This window comes from Mustela nigripes, chromosome 9, assembly GCF_022355385.1.
Source record: "Mustela nigripes isolate SB6536 chromosome 9, MUSNIG.SB6536, whole genome shotgun sequence".
Taxonomy (NCBI): Eukaryota; Metazoa; Chordata; class Mammalia; order Carnivora; family Mustelidae; genus Mustela; species Mustela nigripes.
The window spans coordinates 85,181,199-85,203,569 of record NC_081565.1 but is presented as its reverse complement, the minus strand read 5'-3'; the positions used below and the strand labels follow the sequence as shown (position 1 = coordinate 85,203,569).

The 22,371-nt window shown below is 48.6% G+C and overlaps 1 protein-coding gene across 4 annotated transcripts in view; it reads left to right on the top strand.

Moving 5' to 3' along the window:
- GLIS3 (GLIS family zinc finger 3) overlaps positions 1–22,371 on the top strand; it is a 438,277-nt gene that overhangs the window by 374,783 nt on the left and 41,123 nt on the right. For all 4 annotated transcript variants that reach the window (XM_059411957.1, XM_059411960.1, XM_059411958.1 and 1 more), the window contains one exon: positions 16,212–16,380. In XM_059411957.1, the coding sequence (XP_059267940.1) occupies positions 16,212–16,380 (169 nt within the window). The remainder of the gene's footprint in view (positions 1–16,211; positions 16,381–22,371) is intronic.

Genomic DNA, 22,371 nt, shown 5'->3' with positions numbered 1-22,371 from the left:
AGAGCCATTTGGTGACCTAATGGAAAGGTTGGGACAAGGAGGAACAGTTCTCAGGGATGGCTCACTTACGTTTTCTGCCCTTTTGTTGAGAAGTTCTGTACCCTAGATATCTAGATAATGCCCCTGTATTTACAGATTAGCCTGTAAATGTGGGTGATTTCTCTGATCGTCTGAGGGAGAAGAAGTTCACAGTCAGTAGATTAAGGTGGCCTCTTTGGAGGCTTAGTGCCTGTGAGGAAGGTCTTGTCAGCTTCCTCGGTCAACTAATGAGCAGACAAGCATAAGCAAGTGAGTCTGTAATACCGGGAGAGTGTCGTAACGAAGAATGCCGTATGGGAGAGGTTCTGTCCCACGGGTGGTCCCAAAACTCATGGCTTCCTGCAAACAAAATTATCTATGGACTCAGTAAAACATGACCTCTGCAAGTGGCCTTAGCCATGAAGACAACATAGAGGCCAGCGTGGTTGAGATGTTCGAGTCCCACAGAAACCACCTGTCGAGTGAGCAGCTCGGGCAGCTGGAACAAGGAAATGAGCAAGCATGGGGGGATTTTATTGGTACCACTTGTTTTCAGTTATAAAATAATTATCATGTTTTAGAACTTGCAAGTTCTATTGAACTATTTTTATTTTGAATATAATGTTAGATTTTTCGGGAGAAAGTATAACGCTCATATTATAGAGAATTGTAGAAAAACAACAAAGACTCTTTTTAGGGTCCCCTCATTACTGGGGAATGAAGCCTTCTCTCTCACAATATCATCACATTTTATAATAAATAGCACCATATTAAATCTATGCAAGATTTAACATACTTTATGAAATAGTTAATGTTGCGTTTTAGTGCAATTTATGGTCTATGTTTTAATACATTTTCTATATTCTTTTTTTAAATTTTTTTATTCTTTTTAAAGATTTTATGTATTTATTTGACAGAGAGAAATCACAACTAGATGGAGAGGCAGGCAGAGAGAGAGAGAGGGAAGCAGGCTCCCTGCTGAGCAGAGAGTCCGATGCGGGACTCAATCCCAGGACCCTGAGATCATGACCCGAGCCAAAGGCAGCGGTTTAACCCACTGAGCCACCCAGGCGCCCCCATTTTCTATATTCTTAAGTTGAATACATTTGCCATCTTGGGGCAGCTTGCCGAGTTGTAGGGGTTAGAAATAATGTTATATAAAAGTGCCTCATACAGTCTACTTGCAAACAGTGGTTGTTAACTTAGGGACTTTATTAGAAGGTTCTAAGTTGACACAGAAACTTCCCAGTAGGTTAAACTTTACAGAATTGTGAAGATCAAATAACATGAACTCTATAAAAGCAGGCATAGAACATTATAAAAAAAAAATGCAACAGATATTACTTGCGTGATCTTCAAAAGCAGTGATTTGTTATGAATTCATCAGAGGTTAAAAAAAAGGGACAGAAGGACTTGGAACTCGCGGTGGCCAGAAGGAGGTGGACACTGGGCTTGCAGAAGTGATTTAAAGGGAAACATTTGGCCATATATTTCCCATGTTCTTTCTGACATTGCTTTGAACTGCTTGTCAGAATCTCATACTTCTCTTTACATCCCTTACCTCTGTGGTTCATCTCTCAAGTTGGATTGGGAATTCGGGGAGTTGGGGGGCTTGGGTGGCTCGGTCAGTTAAGCGTCTGACTCTCGGGTTCCACTCAGGTCATGATTTCAGGGTCGTGAGATCAAGCACCACGTTGTCTGGCCCCTTCTCAGCGAGAGGTCTGCTCTTCCCTCTTCCTCTGGCTTTCCTCCTTCTCATGCTCGCTCTTGCTCTAAAAAATAAATAAAGTATTTTTTAAAAAGAAAATAATAAGAGCAGCATCAAGTCCTGCTCTTCTCAGTTGCAAACACTAAAAGCCTTAACCTCTAGATTTCGCCCTCCACGGCTCTGCACCAGTCCATTCGTGTGTATCGGATCACCTGGAAAATCTGGGAAAATGCAGGTTGCAGAGCCCCACTCCCAGGATTTCTGATTCAGTACATCGGGGCTGGTCCCAAGAATCTGAATTTCTGCCAGAGATCTTTAACAAATTCTCAGGCAACACTGGGTGCTGCTGGTCCAGGAAATACACTTTGAAAACTACTGCTCTGGATCATAAAACGTGGGAATGTTCCAGCAAAACATGATCTCAGTTGTGACAGGTGGGAGTTACAATAAGAACTGCCCATAATGAACTAGATGGGGGAGAGGGACCTTGCACATCTAGATAGTATATCAAATCGCCACAATGTACACTTGAAAATATGTTACAGTCAGCTATACCTCAATGAAGGTGAAGTTTAAACATATAATAATTGGAAAATTGGAGCAAAATCTATATGTGAAAACCACATGATGGAAATCTGTCCACAGAAGACAACATAATTTATAGCTAATATGCCCTATATTTACAATGAGAAATAGAATTATGTTACTCTGGTACTTATAATTAAATACTTACAAAGATAATAAAACTGAATCAAATAGTGGGGGAAAAATTGCCCCATAGTATATATTTCTGTTTCTCATTACAGAAAACGTATCAATGGATATTAAGCTCATCTCCCCCGACCATTACTCATTATTACTCCCCCACTCATTAATCATTACTCATATTTTGATTAAGAGTGAGATTTTGTAACTACCCAACTGAAAAAAATTAAAATTGTGATTCCCAGTCAGCACAGACCACACTCGTGTGTTTGCAGCTAATGTTAATGACTTTATATGTTTGCAAGCTGCTTAATTTGGTGCTTCAATTTCCCATATCCACTTACATCCTTGTATTCATGTTAGCTTTTCACGCAAGATTAAGCTGCATTATTCAGTTTTATAATATGTACAGGATTTTGCCGTAAAAATATTTTTCTGTGGATGAGCAAAAAATAGTTCCACACCTCGTGGAGGAAAAGAAAGTAGTGAAGCTAGGTCGGTTGTAGCTCTATACCCGTCGAGCAAAGTCTTGGTTGTCTTTGCACTGTTACTTCTTCTGTTCTCCTTTTGTGTTATTTTGCCGGCATTCGGACAGGTGTGAGAAAAAAGGGCCACGTGCACTTCGATGTAGGCCACAAGCAGGTCTTGGGAAACAGGTGGCAAGACAGAGAATCAGGATAGAATTTCTGGAATGAGGAGCTAATTACTTTGCGATTAGGAGGTTATGGGCCAGACTTCTGGCTACCGAGTCCTGACCTTCTGCTTCTACTGAACTGACCTTCCAAGGAAAGGGAGGAAGAGGTAGAGGTGTCTTTCCCATGAAGAATGAAGGAAAAAGGGAAGGGGGCATTTTCACGGTGCTTGTCGCTCACACAGTGGAAGTTCATATTTTGATGCTTATCTTCACCCTGAAAATAAACGTGAGTAGCATAAAACTCAGAAGTGAAGGACATGACTGAATTAGCTTGGATAGTATTTGTCGTATTTTACTCTTAACGGGGAAAGTAAAACATGTCGCAGGCACTGGCTGAAGAGGGCATCGTGGACCTGATTCATTCCCAGTGGCCGAGGGCTGGCGTCTAGCGCATCGTCTGGAGCGTTGGAGGGTGGCCTGTCCCTGTCATGGCAGCAAGGCCTCCTTACTGGCTGGCACCGATGCCTTAGAAGGTACAGCTTCCCCCTCAGCATCGTAACCCCCTTTTCCTAGGAAGTGTGGCGGCTGCACTGGCTTTCCTGACAGTTTCCTGACAGTTTCCAGACAGCGCCTGGTCCCTCCCTTTGGCTCCAGCCCTGGTCTCTCTCCGTGAATTCAGCGGCTCGTGTCCGGCGTCTGCTCCGGCAGCAGCGCTGCGAACACGACCCACACCCCCAGGAGGCCGTGGACCCGCCGTCTCCACAGCAGCCTCCCCCGGGGAGTCTGTGAGAGTCCTCTTCCCCCGTCTCCCAGGGGCTGCAGAAAGCGGGCAGCTGTGTGTTCACTCTTCAGAGGAAAGGGGGTATGACTGTCCTCGGCATGTGGAGGAAATTGGTTCTCCCACTGGCCCACCGGGATGCATGTCACCTTTTCTGAGAAATCAAAGCTGTAATGCATCAGCCACCCCCAAACACATTGTATGGTTCGTAATGATGTAGGTCCCTACTTGTGCAGTTCTGAGGCCGTTTGGGGTGGGAGCTGCACCAACCCGTGTTTGGTCTTCTCTTAGGTGCTATTGTCGGCCCTGTTTTATACAATACCTCTGACCGCCTGGGTGGCCGCTGTGTGCTCAGATGGGACATTAATAGGTGGGAATGTTCCTTTTTCTCCAGCTCAAATCCATTTCTCTCTCCCTGAGGTCAGTCGCTGGGTTCAGTGCCGTACAGAGTGTTTGCAGTCGTCCTCAGCACACAGCAAGTGTTAAGCCTCTGTTTGTTATTGTGGCTTTTACCCAAATGCCAGGACAATGTCTGCTACAGTTGGTGAAGGAGAAAGAACAGGTGCCTGAAATCGCCGTCATGCCGCTGCGAGAAATGGGGACCGCCGGAAGCCTGAACAAGCGGGCGGTTTGATCAGCACCATTAGTCGTTCATGTAGCATTTCTAGGTCAAGGAAACGCCCTGGAGGTCTCTAAAGAAAAACCAGTTGAAATTAGAAGCCCATCACCTGGGCAGCAATGCCCCTAGAATCACAATGTCAAACTGTGTCTTGAAAAGAATTGGTTTTTTTAATTCAAAGATAGGGGGTTTTTTTCCATTTATTTGTGTTTCTTTTAGAGGTGGTGTGCAATGGCAGGAAGGATGTGGTGCTCGGTCTGAGCTCCAGTCCTGGTTCTCGGCTCTGTGGAGCTTAGTTCTCTTCCATGAACCGATGGTAAGAAGAGCAGCTCCGAGGACCGGCTCGGGAATGAAGGGATTCCGCGCGGGAGAGCTGGGTGCACTCCCTGCAGCGGGGGCTCCCTTCTCTTTTCCTTCCTCTTTGCTTAAACACTTAGAGAATCGCCCCCAGACCCAGTCCGTGTCTGTGACGGAGACTGGAACCCCTTCTCTGCCTTCCTTTTAGTGCTGGGAGCTGCCACTTGGGGTTCAGAAGTCACTGTCCTGAGAGCGCGTGTTCCTTGAGAGAAGAATTCAAGTCAAGAAGTGAACTCAGAGCTCCGCTCTTCTCAGACCCATTTTCAGATCCGTGAACCCGGCCTTTTGGATTCACGTGGGCTGCTCTTACAGAGTGTCAGGGGGCTTGGGTGGAAAGAGGGTCTGATCAGCAGGGACTTGGGCGGAGAAAGGAAGAAGTAGGACCAATGGCCTCACCCTACACAGTTTGACACCATCCCTGGTCAGCCCCGCCGAGGCAAAGCCTTGGTCCCTTCTGACGTCACTTCATAAATAGACTGTCCAGACCATGCACTTGATCTCAAAATAACCCCCTGGGCATCTAGAAAAGTATCCTTGACCATTTGCTTACCTCACATTTAGTTTCTATAATTCAAACATATGCCTGGGTGGCTCAGTCAGCTGAACATCCGATTCCTGGTTTCGGCTCCGGTCATAATCTCAGGGTTGTGGGATCAAGCTCCAGGTCAAACTCAGTGCCAGGCAGGGACTCTATTTGAGACCCTCCCCCCAGTAATAAATCTTTAAAAAATAAGATAAAAGTCTGCCAGTACATACAGGCTCTTTGATCCCCATAGCATTTTTTTTTTTTAAGATCTTATTTATTTATTTGAGAGAGAGAGAGAGAGAGCATGAGTGGAGAAAGGTCAGTGGGAGAAGCAGACTCCCTGCCGAGCAGGGAGCCCGACGTGGGACTCGATCCTGGGACTCCAGGATCATGACCTGAGCTGAAGACAGTCGCCTATCCAACTGAGCCACCCAGGCGTTCCTCCCCATTGCGTTTTAGATTTAACAAATACTTTAGTAGTCTTTTAGCCATGGGTTTTCAAGGATTTTTTTTTAAGGCCCAGTATTTAAAACAGGTCCCAGCAGAGCTGTTTCCATTGAAGGGATCCAAACCACTTATTAAACTGCCTGTAGCACAGCACCCCGTCTTCCCTCCCATAGTTTATGGAAGCCCAAATGTAGTGACTCCCAGATGGAATTACTACTGTGAAAGTCTTCGCACTGTCAGCAGATATCTGCAGAGGCGGCCTAGTGCCGCGGTGGGAGACGAGCCCTCACTGATGTGGCGGCCTCTCGGGAAGAAGCTGCCAGAAGTCAGGCAGACTCCGTTCTGGTTGTGGTGAGCCCAGAGCTGGCAGGGATAGCACAGAGTAGGCATGGTTTAATTCTGTTAAGGTCTATTTTTCCTAAAAAAAAAAAAAAAAAAAAAAAAAGAAGAGGCTTAAACCCTTGACTATCGAGGATTATGTTTTTGGAGATTCAGGCCATTTGTAGACATACCCCCTAAAGCCCAGGAGAAAAACAAAATTGTCAAAGATTGAGCATAGGGAGGATGCTAAAGTGTATTTTCTACCCAACAATAAGGGTGCTTGAAATTCACGCAACTGAAGACTGAACCTTCCATCCCACAGGCAGAGGAAAGGTTTTAAACTCCTTCAGAAAGGTTGTAAATGAGCATAATTCGTGATTACATGTGAATGACTTCTCTCTGTCTCTCCTAAGAGTAAACTAAGAGGCAACCCTAGGCACCTGAAGGCAAAGTAAGAAAATCCTCCACTACGTGGGCAAAGTACAGAAAAAAGAGGACAGGGGCTCCTCTGGGGTCCCATTAAGTCCACTTTCATCATCTGGGCAGCTTTGCCCAGAGCCAGGGGTCAGTATGCACTGTGGTTCCCCGCTAATACCACAATTCCCCAAAGGGGCTGTTGCACTGAGTGGGGAAAGGGAGAGAGGTCTCTCGGGAGAGCTCAGAGTTGGTAAATCAACTGTTGGGTTGGCCAGAAGAATATTGCATTACACATCGGATTGGCTGTATGTGTTCCATGTCTGTTTCCAAGAAGTCTCCTCTGTGAAATGATTTCAGAAATCGCATGGAAAGGCGCCTGGTTGGCTCAGTGGGTAGAGCGTGCAGCTCTCCGTCCCTCAGTGGTGAGTTCAAGCCCCAGGCTGGGCAAGGGGCCTGCTTTTTTTTTTTTTTTTTTTTTAAGATTTTATTTATTTGAAGGAGAGAGAGAGAGAGAGAGAGAGAGAGCATGAGGAGGGGAAGGATCAGAGGAAGAAGCAGGCTCCATGCGCAGCGAGGAGCCCAGTGCGGGACTCGACTGGGCCTCCAGGATCATGACCTAAGCCGGCAGTCACTTAACCAAGCGAGCCACCCGGGTGCCCACGGGGCCTACTTGAAAAGAAGAAAAAGAGAAGGAAGCGGTGGGGGAGAGGAAGAGAAGGAGGAGAAAGGGGAAGAGGAAGAAGAAATAATCACATGGAAGTCGAGTAGGTGGGGTTGTCTCGTAGCATCTGAAAGGGAGGGCACCTCTTTTGCGGTCACGGAGGTACAGGGAGGAGGTATCTAAGGACTGGAAAACGGGGACCTGGAGGAAACAGTATTTTTTACTAAAACTGGTTTTTGCGGCCAAATCAGACTTCCTTCCAGAAGTGGAGATGAGGAGCATTCCTGCCAGAGCTTCCCGGAAAGGTTGTCCCCAGCCGCGCCATCTTTCTCGTCTCTCTCTCCGCCCTCCTGCCCTGCTCAACGCGGGGGATGACATGACACACGGTGGCAGTACCGGGTTCCTGGCAGGGACCTCTTTGCTCCTCTCACCCTCCTGACTGGCTTTGTAACGAACCCTCTGCGAGCAGGTGGGTCGGGAGGTGAAGGGAAGAAAGATCAGGTATGAGATTTGAGGTTAGAGAAGTCAGGCATTGTCTGGGAAGACCCGAGAGGGGCTGCATGAAATGCTGGTCCCAGAGAAGTTGGGCGAGCTGCCAGATGACGCCCTTCCACGCGTAGCACGACGTCTTTGTTCTGAAACGCAGCTGTTCCAGGAGCTTCCGCTCCACGCAGTTAATTGCACCTGGTATTTCAGAATGTCTGACGGTAACCTTGGGCATCTACGTGGATGACCTCAGCCGGCATCTGCTAGCTGTATCACAGAGCATCCCAGAAAGGCATGTAAGCATGGGTCCTCTTCCAAATACTAATAACTCCTTCCCTGGCTGTAAATCCAGCTGCACGATGTGGAAGTATAATTGGGCAGCCTCCACGGAAGTCTGGCGCTCATGTGGGAATATCTATTTGTAAGAGAACCTGAATATTCATGTAACTGTCCAGACATCAATAAATTCTCATTTTACCTTATTTATTTCTGTTCCCCAGTGAACAGCGATGCTCTTAAGCTCAAAGTTAATAGGCATGTTCTTCGGAGATGTACCCTCTCTTACCGTAATAGAACGTCTTTCTAATACATTTGTTCATCGGTTGCCAGGTAGCTCTCCCATCAGGTGACACAAGTGTGTTTTCTTTGTCTTAGTGCACAGGTGACAGTTACCATTGTTTGCCATCAATTAGCTTGGGGTAGCATGTCAAGGATGTGCGGATGGTGTCATTTTATTCTGACAGCCGCCCGAGCCGGTTGAGAAGGGATTGTTTCATTATCCTCTTATCAGTACTGCTGGGTAATCCACACCGCAAAGAGGGAGGAGGGAAAAAAAGACAGAAGGGAAGAAGAGAATTTTAGGGATTGGCAATATTAAAATTATTCATGCCTCCAGGAGGAGAGAAAGATTAGAGAGATGACTCTGGGAACCCTTCAGAAGCCTCCCGTTCCCTAATGCTGGCTGGAATGTGGGATGCCGCCTCTCGCCAGCCAGTGGGGGGCAGGGAAGGGGGGGTGCCCACAGGAGCCTGGAAGGGGAGAGAAAGGGACCCGAGCCCTTCTCCTCCCCCGCAGAGGAGTATCTGCCGCATCTCTGTCCTTCTCCAGTGGATGGGCCTTGCCCGTGCTGGAAACTTCTCCCTGGTTCGTGCATTCGGGCCATGAGAGAATGTTCCCTTGAACAGCACAGTGCGATTTAATTGTTCTCCGCGTGTGAAACGCAAAGAACCTCAGAAAGTTCCGTGGCCCAGATTTTCCCTGGTGGGGAGCAAACCTCCCGTCACCCCCCAGCGCTGGCAGAGTCCTTCACGATGACAGCAGGGAAGGGGGTTTGTTTTCTGTTTTGGGGTTTTTTTTTTTTTTTGAATTCTGAAAACTAACCACTGCACATCTTCGGGCTCATGGAGAAACAAATAAAACGAAGGGCTGAACATGTAAAAAATACTTGAAGATAAACTGAGCTTCAAGAGGGACAGTTGTGTTGACATTCTAGTAACAGCCCGTTTTCACTCCTTAACGAGGCACAGGCACGCATGAAAAGGACAGTGGTGTTTTTTAAACTGAAAGCGAAGGCGGTGTGGGATGTAACTCGGAGGTGCATATTACCCGTGTAAAACAAAGGACATTTTAACCCTGTGAGGATTCTCTCAAGGACCCTCCACACTCTACAGCAAGTTGCGATAGAAAGATTGAGCAAACAGTGCTTACTCTCAGAGACCCCAGGTTACGTGTCTGTGCATTGCTAGGTAGGAGGCCAGACTCGCTCGGGTGGGGGCTGACTGTTTTGGAGCAAACTAAGCCTGGGTTTTATATCCTGTTGGTGAGAATAATTATAAATAGGTAAAGAACAGTGACTGTGGTTTATCAAGCACTAAATTGTGGTCCAGGCGCTGTGCTGCGTGTTTTCCTATATTATACGACCTTCTCATCGTACTGCGAGGTAGTCTCCTTATTTAAGATGAAGAAACTGAGCTTAGGTGAAGTGACTTACCCAAGACACGCTGCTGGGAATTGGTAAAACTCGGACTCACGCGGAGCTCGTCTCTCTCCCACCGTACGCGCTTCGCTCTCCGAACAACCGGCCTGACGACGGTCTCTCTCGGGCGCCCAACTTCCAGGGAGGCCGGAGGAGTTCACGTTCCCCTTGCAGTTCAGCTGTTTTTTTTTTTTTTTTTTTTAATTTGTTTATTTTGAGAGAGAGAGACAGAGTGAGAGAGAGCATGAATGGGGAGGTCAGAGGGAGAAGCAGACTCGCCATGGAGCTGGGAGCCTGATGTGGGACTCGATCCCAGGGCTCTGGGACCATGACCTGAGCTGAAGGCAGTTGCTTAACCAACTGAGCCACCCAGGCGCCCAACAGTTCAGCTGTTTCTTAACTCCTTCCCCAGGTTCAGATTCCTCCCGGGGGGCGCTCAGGGGCTCGGAGAGGGGAGGCAGACACAAGGTCAACCTCACCGTTTCCATTCACACGGAAATCTAATTCTTTTTAATATCTCTGTGGAAGCCAGTGGAGCCTGGCTTCGATGCTTAGCCGCCCTCTGTGCCCAGACCAGGAAACTGCGGGAAGGATGAGAGCTGAACCCACACCTGCCCCTGCACCAGCTGCCAAGCACTCCCCACCATTTCTCAGGGTTACCCCAGCACTCACTGTAAGAGAGTTCACAGTCCGCGGGGAAGACTCGTTCCCCTTCTAAGAGAGCAGGCCCACTACAATGGCCACTGCTCTTTAAGCGATTGTGAATGATGCCAAATGTGCGTGTGCCATCCACACTAGGACACACGCGATCTGCACAGCGAATCTCGGCTTTGTGCAGGACTGACGGAGGCGGTGGCCTTTCAGCCCAGCACGCCGTGATCACTTGGGTAACAGGTGTACATGTCTGTCGCTCACGGATACCCCCTCCCTGCTCTCCTTCCTTCCCACCAGTAGATCGATATGCCTCCGACAGGCATCTGAAATCTTTATTTGGGAAAAAGCACATTGCCTCCCAGCTGTTTGTTTTCCAAACCAAATAATTTCGTTAACTTGTTGCCTGAGTTCATTTTCAGAGCTGGAAAATTTCTCTCAGCCACGCTGAGGTCACCTCAGGGCTTCTAGGATGAACAGGAATGGAAAGGGGAGTATGTTTTTGGCATTCTAACCAGACTTTGGGTAGCTGAAGCTCGCCGTGTGCATCGTGTATGTGAGGGAAGAATGCTTCGGGACCCCAGTCTTCGCAAATAGAGTATGTGGTGTCCTCTCTCGGGCCTCCTCTTGAACCTGCCCTGTGTCCGAGAGGCAATTTAGTGGGCTGGTTAGGGGCATGGGATCTGCTATTTGTCTTCCTGGGTTTGGGTCCCAGCCCAACTGCTTACCAGCCACAGGACCCAGGCCAGGTACCCTCGTCAGGAACCCAACGAGGCTTCAGGTTGCTCATCAGTAAACTGAGGAAAGATCTGTAAATTACTCCATAAAATGTCCACTTGGCTCTGAAGTAGAGGGCAGGAAGAAGATGAAATGCACCTGCGAAACGGCCCAGCACCTGCGGCTCCAGGTGCGATCCTCAGATCGGCAGCCTCAGCGGCCGAGGGGACTTGGGGAAGTTGGATACGCGCTCAGAAGCTCAGCACTCCCTGCCTCTAAGACCAGGTGACTCAGAATCAGTATCTATTCCTGGTGATCGGTTTGCAAGGGGAAACTTGGAAAGCAGGACTTTTAACTGCCCATCCTGCTTTCAACCGGCGTATGCCCTCTAGTTGGCTTTTTCCATATCCCTCCCCTGACGAGGGAGGTCCTCCACCCTGTCCTCTAGAATGATGAGACAGTAGTCGCCAAGCAGTGACCAGGGTAGTCTTCCCTGGCCTTGGGAGAGGGCCTGAAACAGGTGGGCTCTTCTCGGGAACACACTTCGCCTGCCTCCATTCATACAGTGAGTACCTGACAACTGAAGCGTCCCCGGGTATCTCGTCTATACCCCTAGAAAGGTACATTGATTGTTTTCATTTGGATAGAGAGAGAGCTGTTTATTAACCCAGATTAACCTGAGCGAGTTAAAGGTTCAAGCCTTGAATGCCCTGGTCCTGGGAGCTGGGGAGATGGCTCCGGGGACCACACAGACCAGCAAGTACTGCTCTGTTGAAACTATAAAGCCCCGCTGAGTTACTCACCCCTACCCCTGCAGGAGACGGGTAGGGGACTGAGGTGTGCTGTGCTCCAGAGAGGAAACCCAAAGTGTCAGGGAGGCCAGCTCCCTGTCCTCCGCTGAAGGCAGGGCTCACGAATCCATCTCAAGACCAGGCTTTTATTTCCCTGGGGAGCCCACCATCTCTTAATCACAAAAGCAATAAGAATTTCCAGTATGTTCCTCAGCCAAGCCTAATCAGTTGTTCCAGCTGCCAGTCATCAGCACTGTCTGGAGGTTCACCTAAATGCTCTCTTATAGCCTTGAAAATGGCACGAACCCTTGGGGTGACACCAGACAATGAAGGCCACCCCTGTGGGCAGCCTGTGTGCACCGGTTGATTTGATCACAACGATTTTGTTAATATTGCTCTGATTCTAGAGGGATCAGTTTCTTTCCCTATGCTTTGATTGACAGGTCTTGTTGCACGCCACTTTGGTTGAGTGTGTGTGGAAGGAAATGTTTCCTTTTTGTAAGTGACCTCACCGTTGCATTCTGATGTGGAGATTTTCTTCTGGAGGTTAAAAAAATCACTTGGCAAAGCTCAAGTGTTTGTCTGGAAGCATGTGTTGCATTGGGCATTCTGGTGAAGTCAGCAGAGACTTAACTTCAAACATTGAGATCAGAACCTGCCTCGTGTGGCGTAGGGGCTGGAAAATTATGTTTGAATGAATGGATGGATGAATGAATGAATGGATATTCTTAGACTACACGAAGATGGAATCCTGGATGTATGATTGATACAGCTGGAAATTCCTAGAAGTCGGTGTAGGTAGGAGAGGCCTTTCCTGTGCCACAGGGATGGTCCTTGAGAAATGTGGGTCTCAGGTTGAGGCCAAGGTCAACCCTTCCAAACCTCAGCTCTCTCATGCCAGAGTTTTGTCCATTATAGCACAAGGGTCTGTGACAAGGGGTTGGATGAATGTTGGGACACCAGGCTCTGTTTTTATTTCCTCTAAGTCTCTGGTGGTTGTAGGGGCTGTAGGCAACACCCACAAGCAGGTGTCTTGTCCAGGACTGCATGCAAAGTCCTCTGTGTAGACACTGAACCATGAGTTTCTACTAGGTGACCTCATCAGGAGAGGTTTCATCCTCTGCTTCTCATCCCATCTCTGGGGAAACAGAGGCAAGTCCTGGGTTCCATTTTGCACACAGGTGATTTCTTTCAGCCAACATAAGAAACTATTCTGTATATTTTACAAATTCAGACTTTGAATTGAACGCGAACACCCATCCTTCCTTATCCTCTTGGGGTCCCCAGTCACAGGGTCACTGGCGGTTTCAATGCCATCCACCAGCTTCAGCAGTGGAAGAAAGGGCTGCTGTTGTGGGTTTGACTGTAGGGCAGGCAGCACTTGACCTCAGTGCAGCTGGAGGGCAGGTTCTGGAGACTTCTTCCCTGTATCATATGCCTCTCGTGGCCCACCTTATACCCTCTCTGCCACCCAGTCCTCCCAGCAGCCGTTGCTCTGGTAACCATCATATATGGCAGCAAATATAACTCAGAAGCCCTTCCCCTCCCCTGTACCACGGATCTCTGCCTTTCGGCCCTGGCGCTTCCTTGATGCCCGGGTACTCGGCGTCTGTGGGAACCTGAGCCACTCGGCTACACTTCCCTACTTGTGTGGGAGAAGTAAGACCCTAGATGGGGCCCCTTTGACCAATATGGAAGAGGACTTGGTAGATAAATGTTCCTTTCTGTTCCTTTCCTACTCATTGGGCCCCAGACGGTCTCTATTGGCTTTTCTTTACTCCACCAAACACGAATGATGCTGTTGGAGAGAGTAAGCACCAGGGGCGTCTTGCTCCCTCGTCTGTCCCAGGACCTCGCTCAGCATCTGCCACACAGTACGTGCTCCATAGACACTTGTGGAATAGTTGGCTGCCGAGAGAGGAGTCAGAGAACATAGGTGACCGCACAGAGCAGAAGGATCCAAGTGAGCAGAGGGAGGTGTAGAGGACATTGCCGTAGGAAGCACGGGGTCCGCTGCTGTGCTGTGGTGGCCGCGTGCCCAGCTGTCCGACTTGACCGGAGCTAAGGGCACAGTGTGGGGCCACAGATGAGACGGGGTGTTAAAGCATTCAGGACACCACTGGATGGTGTCTCGCGGCAGATTCGGAATTTGATAGAATGAGTGTCTAGAGTTCTGGGTCTTCCGCTAGACTGCCGCCTCCCCCAGGGCGGGGACTAGAGCAGCTAGCAGGTAGTAGGCACTTCATAAACGCTGGGTTAAAAAAGTAATGGTTAGAGGTCGGATGGACAGATGGAGGGCTGGAGGGATGGCAGACAGGCTGCAAACAATGCCAGATTTCCCTTCCCAGGATTTTCCTGCAGCTAATGCAAAAATGTAGCTGGTGCAGCTCATGGAGACCTCTGGGAAACACCCCATTTTCTACTGAACCACAGAGTAGATCTCAGAGCACACACACCAGAGAGTCCCTGTTGCCCAGGGGGATGGACGCAACAGAGGCAGTGGTTCCCTCGTGAGGAACACACACACACACACACACACGTGCAAAAATACCTCCAGGGGACACAACAGAGGCAGTGGTTCCCTCGTGAGGAACACACACACACACACACACACACACGTGCAAAAGTACCTCCAGGGGAAAGCAAGTGAGGGGCGCATTTGGCAACTACAACAGGATAAAAAGGAGAGCTCGCGTTTCTGCACCAAGGCAGAAAGAAAAAGAGCCACTTTTCCACAGTGTCTCTGTGACCTCTCATTATTCCATTAGTTTCTGGAATCATGTCTACAGCAGCCAGCTCCACGGGGACAAACACCAGCATTGAAACTACTACCGCAGTCAATCCAAACAGCCCTCTCCCCGCGGTAAAATTATTATCTGGGATACAAGCAGGATTGTGGTTGCCCGAGTGAGCTGAGCGCACATGCGGGTAGTGATTCATAAGGTGACGCTAGTCAGTGTGCAAACGTGCAACTTTTCTGGAGCCTGACCCCCCTCGCCCTGATAGCCCGAGGTGCCTTTCTGAGCGAGTAAGCACTTTCTAGTCTCACCGTCTCTGCAGGTCTCAGAGGGCCATGGAGGACACGGGCTTCCGAGGACAAGAGTTAACCTGACACTGCGCCAACTTACCCGACATAAACCCTTCACATCCGAGCACATCCTTGTCAGTAGCTTTTGAGCGGGAAGATGGTAATTCTGCTTCCTCACATGTTCCTTTAAGTACTTGAACTCTTGTTCCGTCGGATGAAGCTTTGGGGGGCTGGGTCATGTGGGGTATCCGTGCTCTCCGGGAGAGGTTGGAGAGACTGGGACTGGTCTAAAAGCAGCGCTCCCTGAACTTTTAAACCCTCCAATCTCTTTGATTATGTGGCTGCTTCTTCTTAATCCTGAACCTGATGCCTTTTTTTTTTTTTTTTTTAGATCCATTTATTCTTTGACATCAGTAGAGTAAGTTCAAAAAGAGCAGAGATGGGTATAAAGCTTGGCACCGCTTCGTACGGGGAGGGAAGTTGAAGAGAGTCGGCGTAACGCTGCTGCTGTGATTGCCGCATAATGAGACGTGTGCTGTGTAGGTCCCAGACGCCGAGAGCCTCTCTGATAGTGATAGACTCGGAAAGTGACAAGCCCCGTCTCTTTTGTGACATTGTACCAATTAGCTGATCTAAATGGGCACATATTTAAGTTTGAGGTCACGTACAGTTCTTCAAGGCTAGGCTGCCCCTACGAGTGTGGCTCTAACTCACTCTGTTGTAATAGACAACAGTGTGTGTGTGTGGGGGGGGGGGGGGGGTCAGGAGTCCGGAGCTGTGTTTGGGGCCCCTTTTCGTGTTCTGTGGTGCCAGGCGTGGAGTCATCGTTGATGGAGACAGAGTGTGTCTATCGGTCACGCTATCAGGGAAACAGCCGGGCTCAGTTGGACCCTGAGGTTCAGAGGTTGTCAGCTCCTACACCGGTACGAGGACCAGGAGACGATATTCTCATTACCCTGATTTAGCCACGACAGAGAGAGAGGCAGCGTGACCCGCGGAGGCTCGCTGCAGCCAGGAGAAGAGGCAGATGGCCTGTGACGCCCTTCGGGGCCAGCAGTGTCTCTGCAACTGAGCAGTGCTAACTCGGAGCCCCTCGCCCTGATGCAGACATGACACGATTGATAATTGTATGGCGTGTAGGCAGGGGACGAGTCAGACCACGAGTGTCGGCAGGGGGCAAGCAGCACGAGAGGCACAGGAGCCCAGGAGCCTGTCCCACCCTGAAAACAAAAGCTGTGTATATCCGCTGAGTGAAGCACTGTTCCCCCAAAGCCACCAAGAGAACCACAAACGAGCCCCTAAAGCAGCCTTGCTGTCAGCCTCCAGGGTGTAAAGCCTGCGCGGCCTGACGCCTCTTTCCCCTTGATTGCAGCCTCCATCTTCAACAGCGGTCATTCAAGCCGAAGCGGAGCAGCTGCCGGGGCCGTGCCTCCCCCGCACGCCGTCGGCCACCCTTCTCCGGGACAGAATGTGCAGGGGAGCCCCCACAACCCCGCCTCCCAGTTACCCCCGCTCGCAGCTGTGGACGCGGGGGCCGAGAGGTAAGGCCATCTGTCTCTCTTCTAATAGGTGTCGCCACTCAACTTCCCGGCGCAAGGAAGTCTTTTGACTGTTGCTGAATTTGACTAATAATCCATCAGGTGGGCCGAGTTATCCAAAGGTGACGTGCTGAAAGTGCACACGACAAAGCACGTGGCTCAAACATTTCATTATCTGTCTTACTTTCCCCGGGGAAATGCTGAGAAGATACTGGCGGTCGCCAGCCGAAGTGTCTGATGCTGGGAAAACCTGTCCAAATCCCCATCCTTCCCACCTCCCTGCAGTTTGTCCTGGTGACTCAGCTGGAAGGCAGTGTCCCCAGAGGCGGAAAAGCTTTCCAGATGCAAACGGCACCTCCGGCACCGAGATCGATATCAGCTTGAGAGTATAGCGTAAGAGGGCACAGGATTTTGTGTGGGTGACCAGCCAGGGGCTGTTCGCCAGCCATGCGACATCGAGACCTCCCTCATAGAGAGTTTTTGGGAGAAAAGTTTTAAATCTTGACATTTTGGTCGGTCTTTGGATCGCCCAACCGTCCGGTGGTGTGGACAGCATGTGGCTCCTTTTTTTCTCCTCCTCACGTGTTGCAGGCTTGAACTGACCTAGGGAGAAAAGGTCTTGTGGGGACCCCTGTGCGATCCTAGAGTCCTAGGACATGAGAATGGGTTGAGTGGACAACAGGAAGGAAGGTTTTCAATCTTGAATTTCAATGAGCAATCTGTGGTTTCATTGGTGTTGGTCTGATCTATGAGAATTTAAATAAGTAAAAAAATATATATATATGGTTTTTAAGTTTGATAAACCATATTTTTTTTACTTATGCCTCCTCTTTACTTATTAATACATCTGTTCGTTTAATACATTTTTTGAGTTCTACGTGTCGGACGCTGCTCCAGGTGCTAGAGATGTCAAGATTATGAAAACACGGTGCTGTTCTTAGGGTCTAGTGGATGAGGACAGACAGATGTATAAAAAAGAACAGTGATGCTGTTTGGATAAACAATATAATCAAGATGCCACAGGAGCCTGGGGAGGGCGTCCCTAGTTCTGTCTCACGGAGTGAGGGGAAGAAAGGGTGATCTAGGCGTGGAAGGAAGGTTAAAGCTTCCCAGATGGATAATTGGGAGCAGCATCCAAGGCAGCCAGAGGGACACGTACGAGACATAAGAGGGACAAGCACACGCATAGAATTCGGTTCCAGTAAGCTCAGGGGCCATCACCCAGAGTGGACAGGCTGAGGAAGTCAGGTAAGAGTGGGTTGGCTTGTGTGGAACCATGTATTTTGTCCCAAGGGATTTACCTCTTACCGAAAGTAAAGAAACACTTGTGGCTCCACGTGTGGAACCATTTAACCCACTGATGGGGGAGAGACACACCAGATTGTCATTATAGAGAAGGGACTCAGGGGACAAGATGGCAGAGTCATGGAGGCCAGGAGCCGGGACAGGTGGTAGGGAGAGCGAAACAGGGGTTATTGTAGGAGTCCTTGCGAGTAGTATGAGGACCTGAACTAAGGTGAAGGGTTGTTATGTAGGAGAACTGCTCGTTATTAATGTATTTATGGAGTGAAGAGGAAGGGCCAGATTCATTTGGGAGTTACAACTCTAGACTGGACGGAAAGTGTGTCATTAACAGAAGCAAAGGGAGTGTTTAGTAGGAGTAAGAGTAGGAGAGAAGGAATGGTAATACATGGACTTCAGGGTTGGGGCTGTAAGTGGCTATAAACCATCCATGTAGATGTGTCTGACGTTCCATCGGAATACGGATCGGAAGACGTTAGACCTCGCGCAGCCATTCTGCCTACGTGGCTAAGTGCAGGCAGCTCCTAGACTCTTCCCCCATGCTCCGTCAGCAGGGCGGGGCAGGTGGTAACCCATCTCCTAAGTTCACGGACATGTGGGGCGGACAGTCCTGCCTATTATCTGACGTAATTCTTTCTTTCTTTCTTCCTTTTTTTTTTTTTAGATTTTATTTGCCTATTTGGCAGACGGAGATCACAAGTAGGCAGAGAGGCAGGCAGAGAGAGAGAGGGGGAAGCAGGCTCCCTGCAGAGCAGAGAGCCTGATGCGGGACCCGATCCCAGGACCCTGAGATCATGACCTGAGCCGAAGGCAGCAGCTTAATCCACGGAGCCACCCAGGCGCCCTCTGATGTATTTCTTAAGGTTGAGATGAGCTTATTCATTTTAGCGTTTTATTAACTTTGGAGCCGGGTTTTAAGTGACATTAGCCACGGTCTAATCATCCTCTCGTTTCCTTCTGCCTGGCTGAGAATCCTACTCCACGAGGTCGTGAAGGTCACCACAAGGTCGAGAAGCTAAGAAGCTCTCACTTGAGCCTCTCCTTCATCCATCTTCTTATTAATACTCATTAATACTCTGTTTACAAGGACACCACAGAAAAGCAATCTGCGTGTCTCCTTTTTGCACACACCTGTTAAAGGAATGAAGATAGAAAAGGTCTTTAGCCATGACCATGTTAAGAACCAACCCCCACACACCCGACGTTCCAAACGCAGCTCCGGCGGTTGCTGAATGTTTGAATGTGTTCCTCAGGCGCTCCTGCTGCTTGGGCTTGTGTGTTTTTAACGTTTTATCTTAGCTTATAATTTTAATTTTTTTTCAATTCCGTCTTTGGAAGCTTGTAACGTATAAATAACTACAAGAATAATACAGCGAACACCCATACACCCCACATCCGCGTTCACCCACTGTGGCTGTTTTCCCTCCTCTTTCTCTCTCTTCCCGACTTGAGAGAGCCTTTGTTTGTTTCCCGTTGGTTCCGAACACTCTGAGAGATTGTTGTGAATATCATTGAGCTTTAGCCCTAATTACTTGGAGAAGGATCGCCTAAGAAGGACATTCTCCTACATAATCACAATGTAATTATCACACTCCGGAAATTTAACATCAATAAAGCATTATCTAACACGCAGTCAATACCGAAATTTCCTCGATTGTATAATTAATGCTCCTTATAGCTAGTTTCCTTTTCCTCTTCTTTCGTTTCTTTTGATCCAGGATTTAATAAGATACCAGTTCTCATTTCTTGGTAGTCTTCTTGAATCTGATGAAGTTGCCCAGTTTTTTAAAAGTCACCACCACCACCACCACCATCACCATCATCTTTCATGACTTTGACAATTTCTAAAGACTCAGAACATTTATTTTGCAGGGTATGTCAGAGTTGAGACTTGCCTGCTCTTTTCCTCTCGAACAGACATGTTCCTTCTCATCAGGAGCCTCACGTAGAGGATGTGGTGATCCTTTACTCCTCTGAGCCTCTGCTTGGGCCCCGTGGGGAATTAAGAGTAGATGAGCCACATGGGTGAAACACCTCCCATGTGGCTTAGCCTGAAGGCAGGCAACCCTGGCCAGGCCGAGAGACTGAGGTTTAGAAGCCAGAGGGGGGGTGTTAAGTGATGACAGTGGTTGATAGTGTAGATCATCATGGAAAGTTACAAGGGGAGGAGAAGGGGAGGAAGGGAACGGTACTTGACATGGCCGGGTGATGAAACGGACCTGTGGTTTGCCCTGTGCTGAGCTCTCCCCACCAGCCATGTGGCCCATTCCTTTGCCAGCCCAACTGGACTGGGCAAGTCGATGGAAGGTTATCTCTTCCGATCAGGTTTGGGGAGGAGGTGACATGAAGCAGCCCTGAATTATGCACTGTGTTTGCATTAGTGCGCAGCATTAAAAACACTAAGAGGAAATGTGCTTACCTTCCGCTTCTGGTTTATATATCTTTGCCTCTGTTTGCCTGGGAAGTCCCCCAGTAAAAACTCCAGCAGTTTTCTTAACGGAAATAGGTTTATCACACTTTGCGATTTTTAGTGGGAAACGCACTTTTTCCTGCTTTGCAGGCACTGATTCATCATTTACTTAGTTTTAGCTTGTTAATAAAATGGGCTGAGTCACTGTCAGAAGTCAGGAAACGTCCACTACGTCTACCCAGTTAGCATCAGGTTCTTTGATCCTGGCCATCTTAAAGTAAATGCAAGTTCTCTCAATTTGATGAGGCTCCATTTTTATTTTGGAAATATTACCTGAATGACACATCATTTCGGTGATTTACACAGCACCACACCATGTCACCTAATGTTGATTTAAACTTATTATGGGAAGTGGTGTTTCACGATGTCATGTGGAACAAGCCAGCGATCTTTTATGACAGTAGCTTCCCATAAGAGGAACCCAGAGTCTTTGGAAATGTCAGTTCACTGGGTTTCATAGCATGTCTGCTGGAGCAAAGAAAATGAACATATTGCTGTGAATTCCTTTTTGAGATGGAGAAATCTTACAATCCCAAGAAAATCCCCTGGATCTGCGTCGCTCTGCCTGCCCGAGAGCATGGCAGCTGCCTCTCTCCTTTCCACAGATGGCCACAGAACAGGGCGCAGAGCTCAAGGAGACTTATGGATTGACCACCTGGGGCGACTCGTGAAGGGCTTCGATGGGCCCCATCTCTGAGCCAGAAGAGACTGAAAATGGGGAATGGATGTGGCCTCCTCAAGGCATATACAGTCTAGGACAGGAATCAACAGCAGAGAATGTTAGGGACAATTGTTTTTGAGAAAGTAGTCAAACAAAATACCTTAACCAAAAAAGGAATGTCAGCTTCTTGAGTCTGTATCAAGAATTGAGTAGCTGTACTGATTTTTATCCATATCAGATGTGACATTGCTAGGATTCTAGATAGATAGGTATATATACCCCCACACACAGTCTTTCTGGGCCTTTGGAGAACCAGGACTGGTCTATACTGAGAGCATTTTCTCATTCAGCACTGGAAACATGTTGCAACTTTTCTGGATGCTAAGGGGTTAAGGGTAGCAACTGTTTTCTATTTAACTTCTTTGGAATTCTGTACTGTTCTCCAACTCTTGTCAAACAGGCCTGCTCACTGACTTTGTTTATTTCTGCATCTTATTTCTTATTTTGGGATCTTTTTCTACCTAGAAAGACAATCAGGACTGTCCATTTTTGTCCTATTCTTGACTAAACATGGCCCAGGCTGGAGCTTGGATTAGTTCTCAACCCAGAAAGCCGTCTTGCATCTTAGAGCTCTCAGAGACAAGTTCCCCTGTTTCATTTCTCGGTTCTTATCATCTGTTTTATTTATTTATCATTTCCCGGATATTATCTTGCTAATTGAATCACTAGTTTTCTGAGGGCAGGATCCTAAAACTTGCCTTATAACCTCCAGAATACATGTGAGGTATTTCACAGTGCTGCGTGCTAGGGAGGGCTTGACGGGGAGAAGGACCAGTGCGGGAATGCCTAGGACACAGGAGGCCATTGCCAGCTCCCACTGTCCAGGTGGGAAGTTCCCAGAAGAGAGTGGTCCCCCCGATTCATTGGTCTAGATGGTGGTAGACCCAGCTCTCGAAGTTCAAGCCATCTTATGTAACCTGCATACTTTGCTACAACACATAATTGCTCTAATACATACGGACGAGTGCACGTGCACAGACACACTCACAGCGCCAGGACCCCACCCCCAATTTGTTGTGGGGGTTCCCTACGTTGCTTTCCTGTGATTGTCAAAACTGGAAACCTAATACTCCCCCTCCTTCTCCGTTTGCATCGATAGCATCTGAACAGCTCACAACTAGGCCGGCTGCGTCACTGTCCTTCCTTCCCTGGGACTTTCTCAGCAAACAGGGATATCTCTTCACCCACTCAGCTTTTGGCTTACACACACACACACACACACACGTGTGTGCACACAGCACAATCTTCCTCTCCTCTCCCTTCTTAATCTCCTAGTAGATGTGCATTAATGGCTAAAAGCATAAGCATCACATAAAATAGTGAAGCTTATCAAAACATACCCCAGCACGGGCAACATGCATTTACTGAGTCGCTTAGACCGCTGGAGTTTGGGTGCCAGGCGATACCCTGAGGACGCGGTGGTCAGCAAGGCTGACAGAACTGGCCTCTCAAAGTGAGCACCCGGGAGCTGCGAGGAGGGGGAGCCAACAGGGGCGGGGCC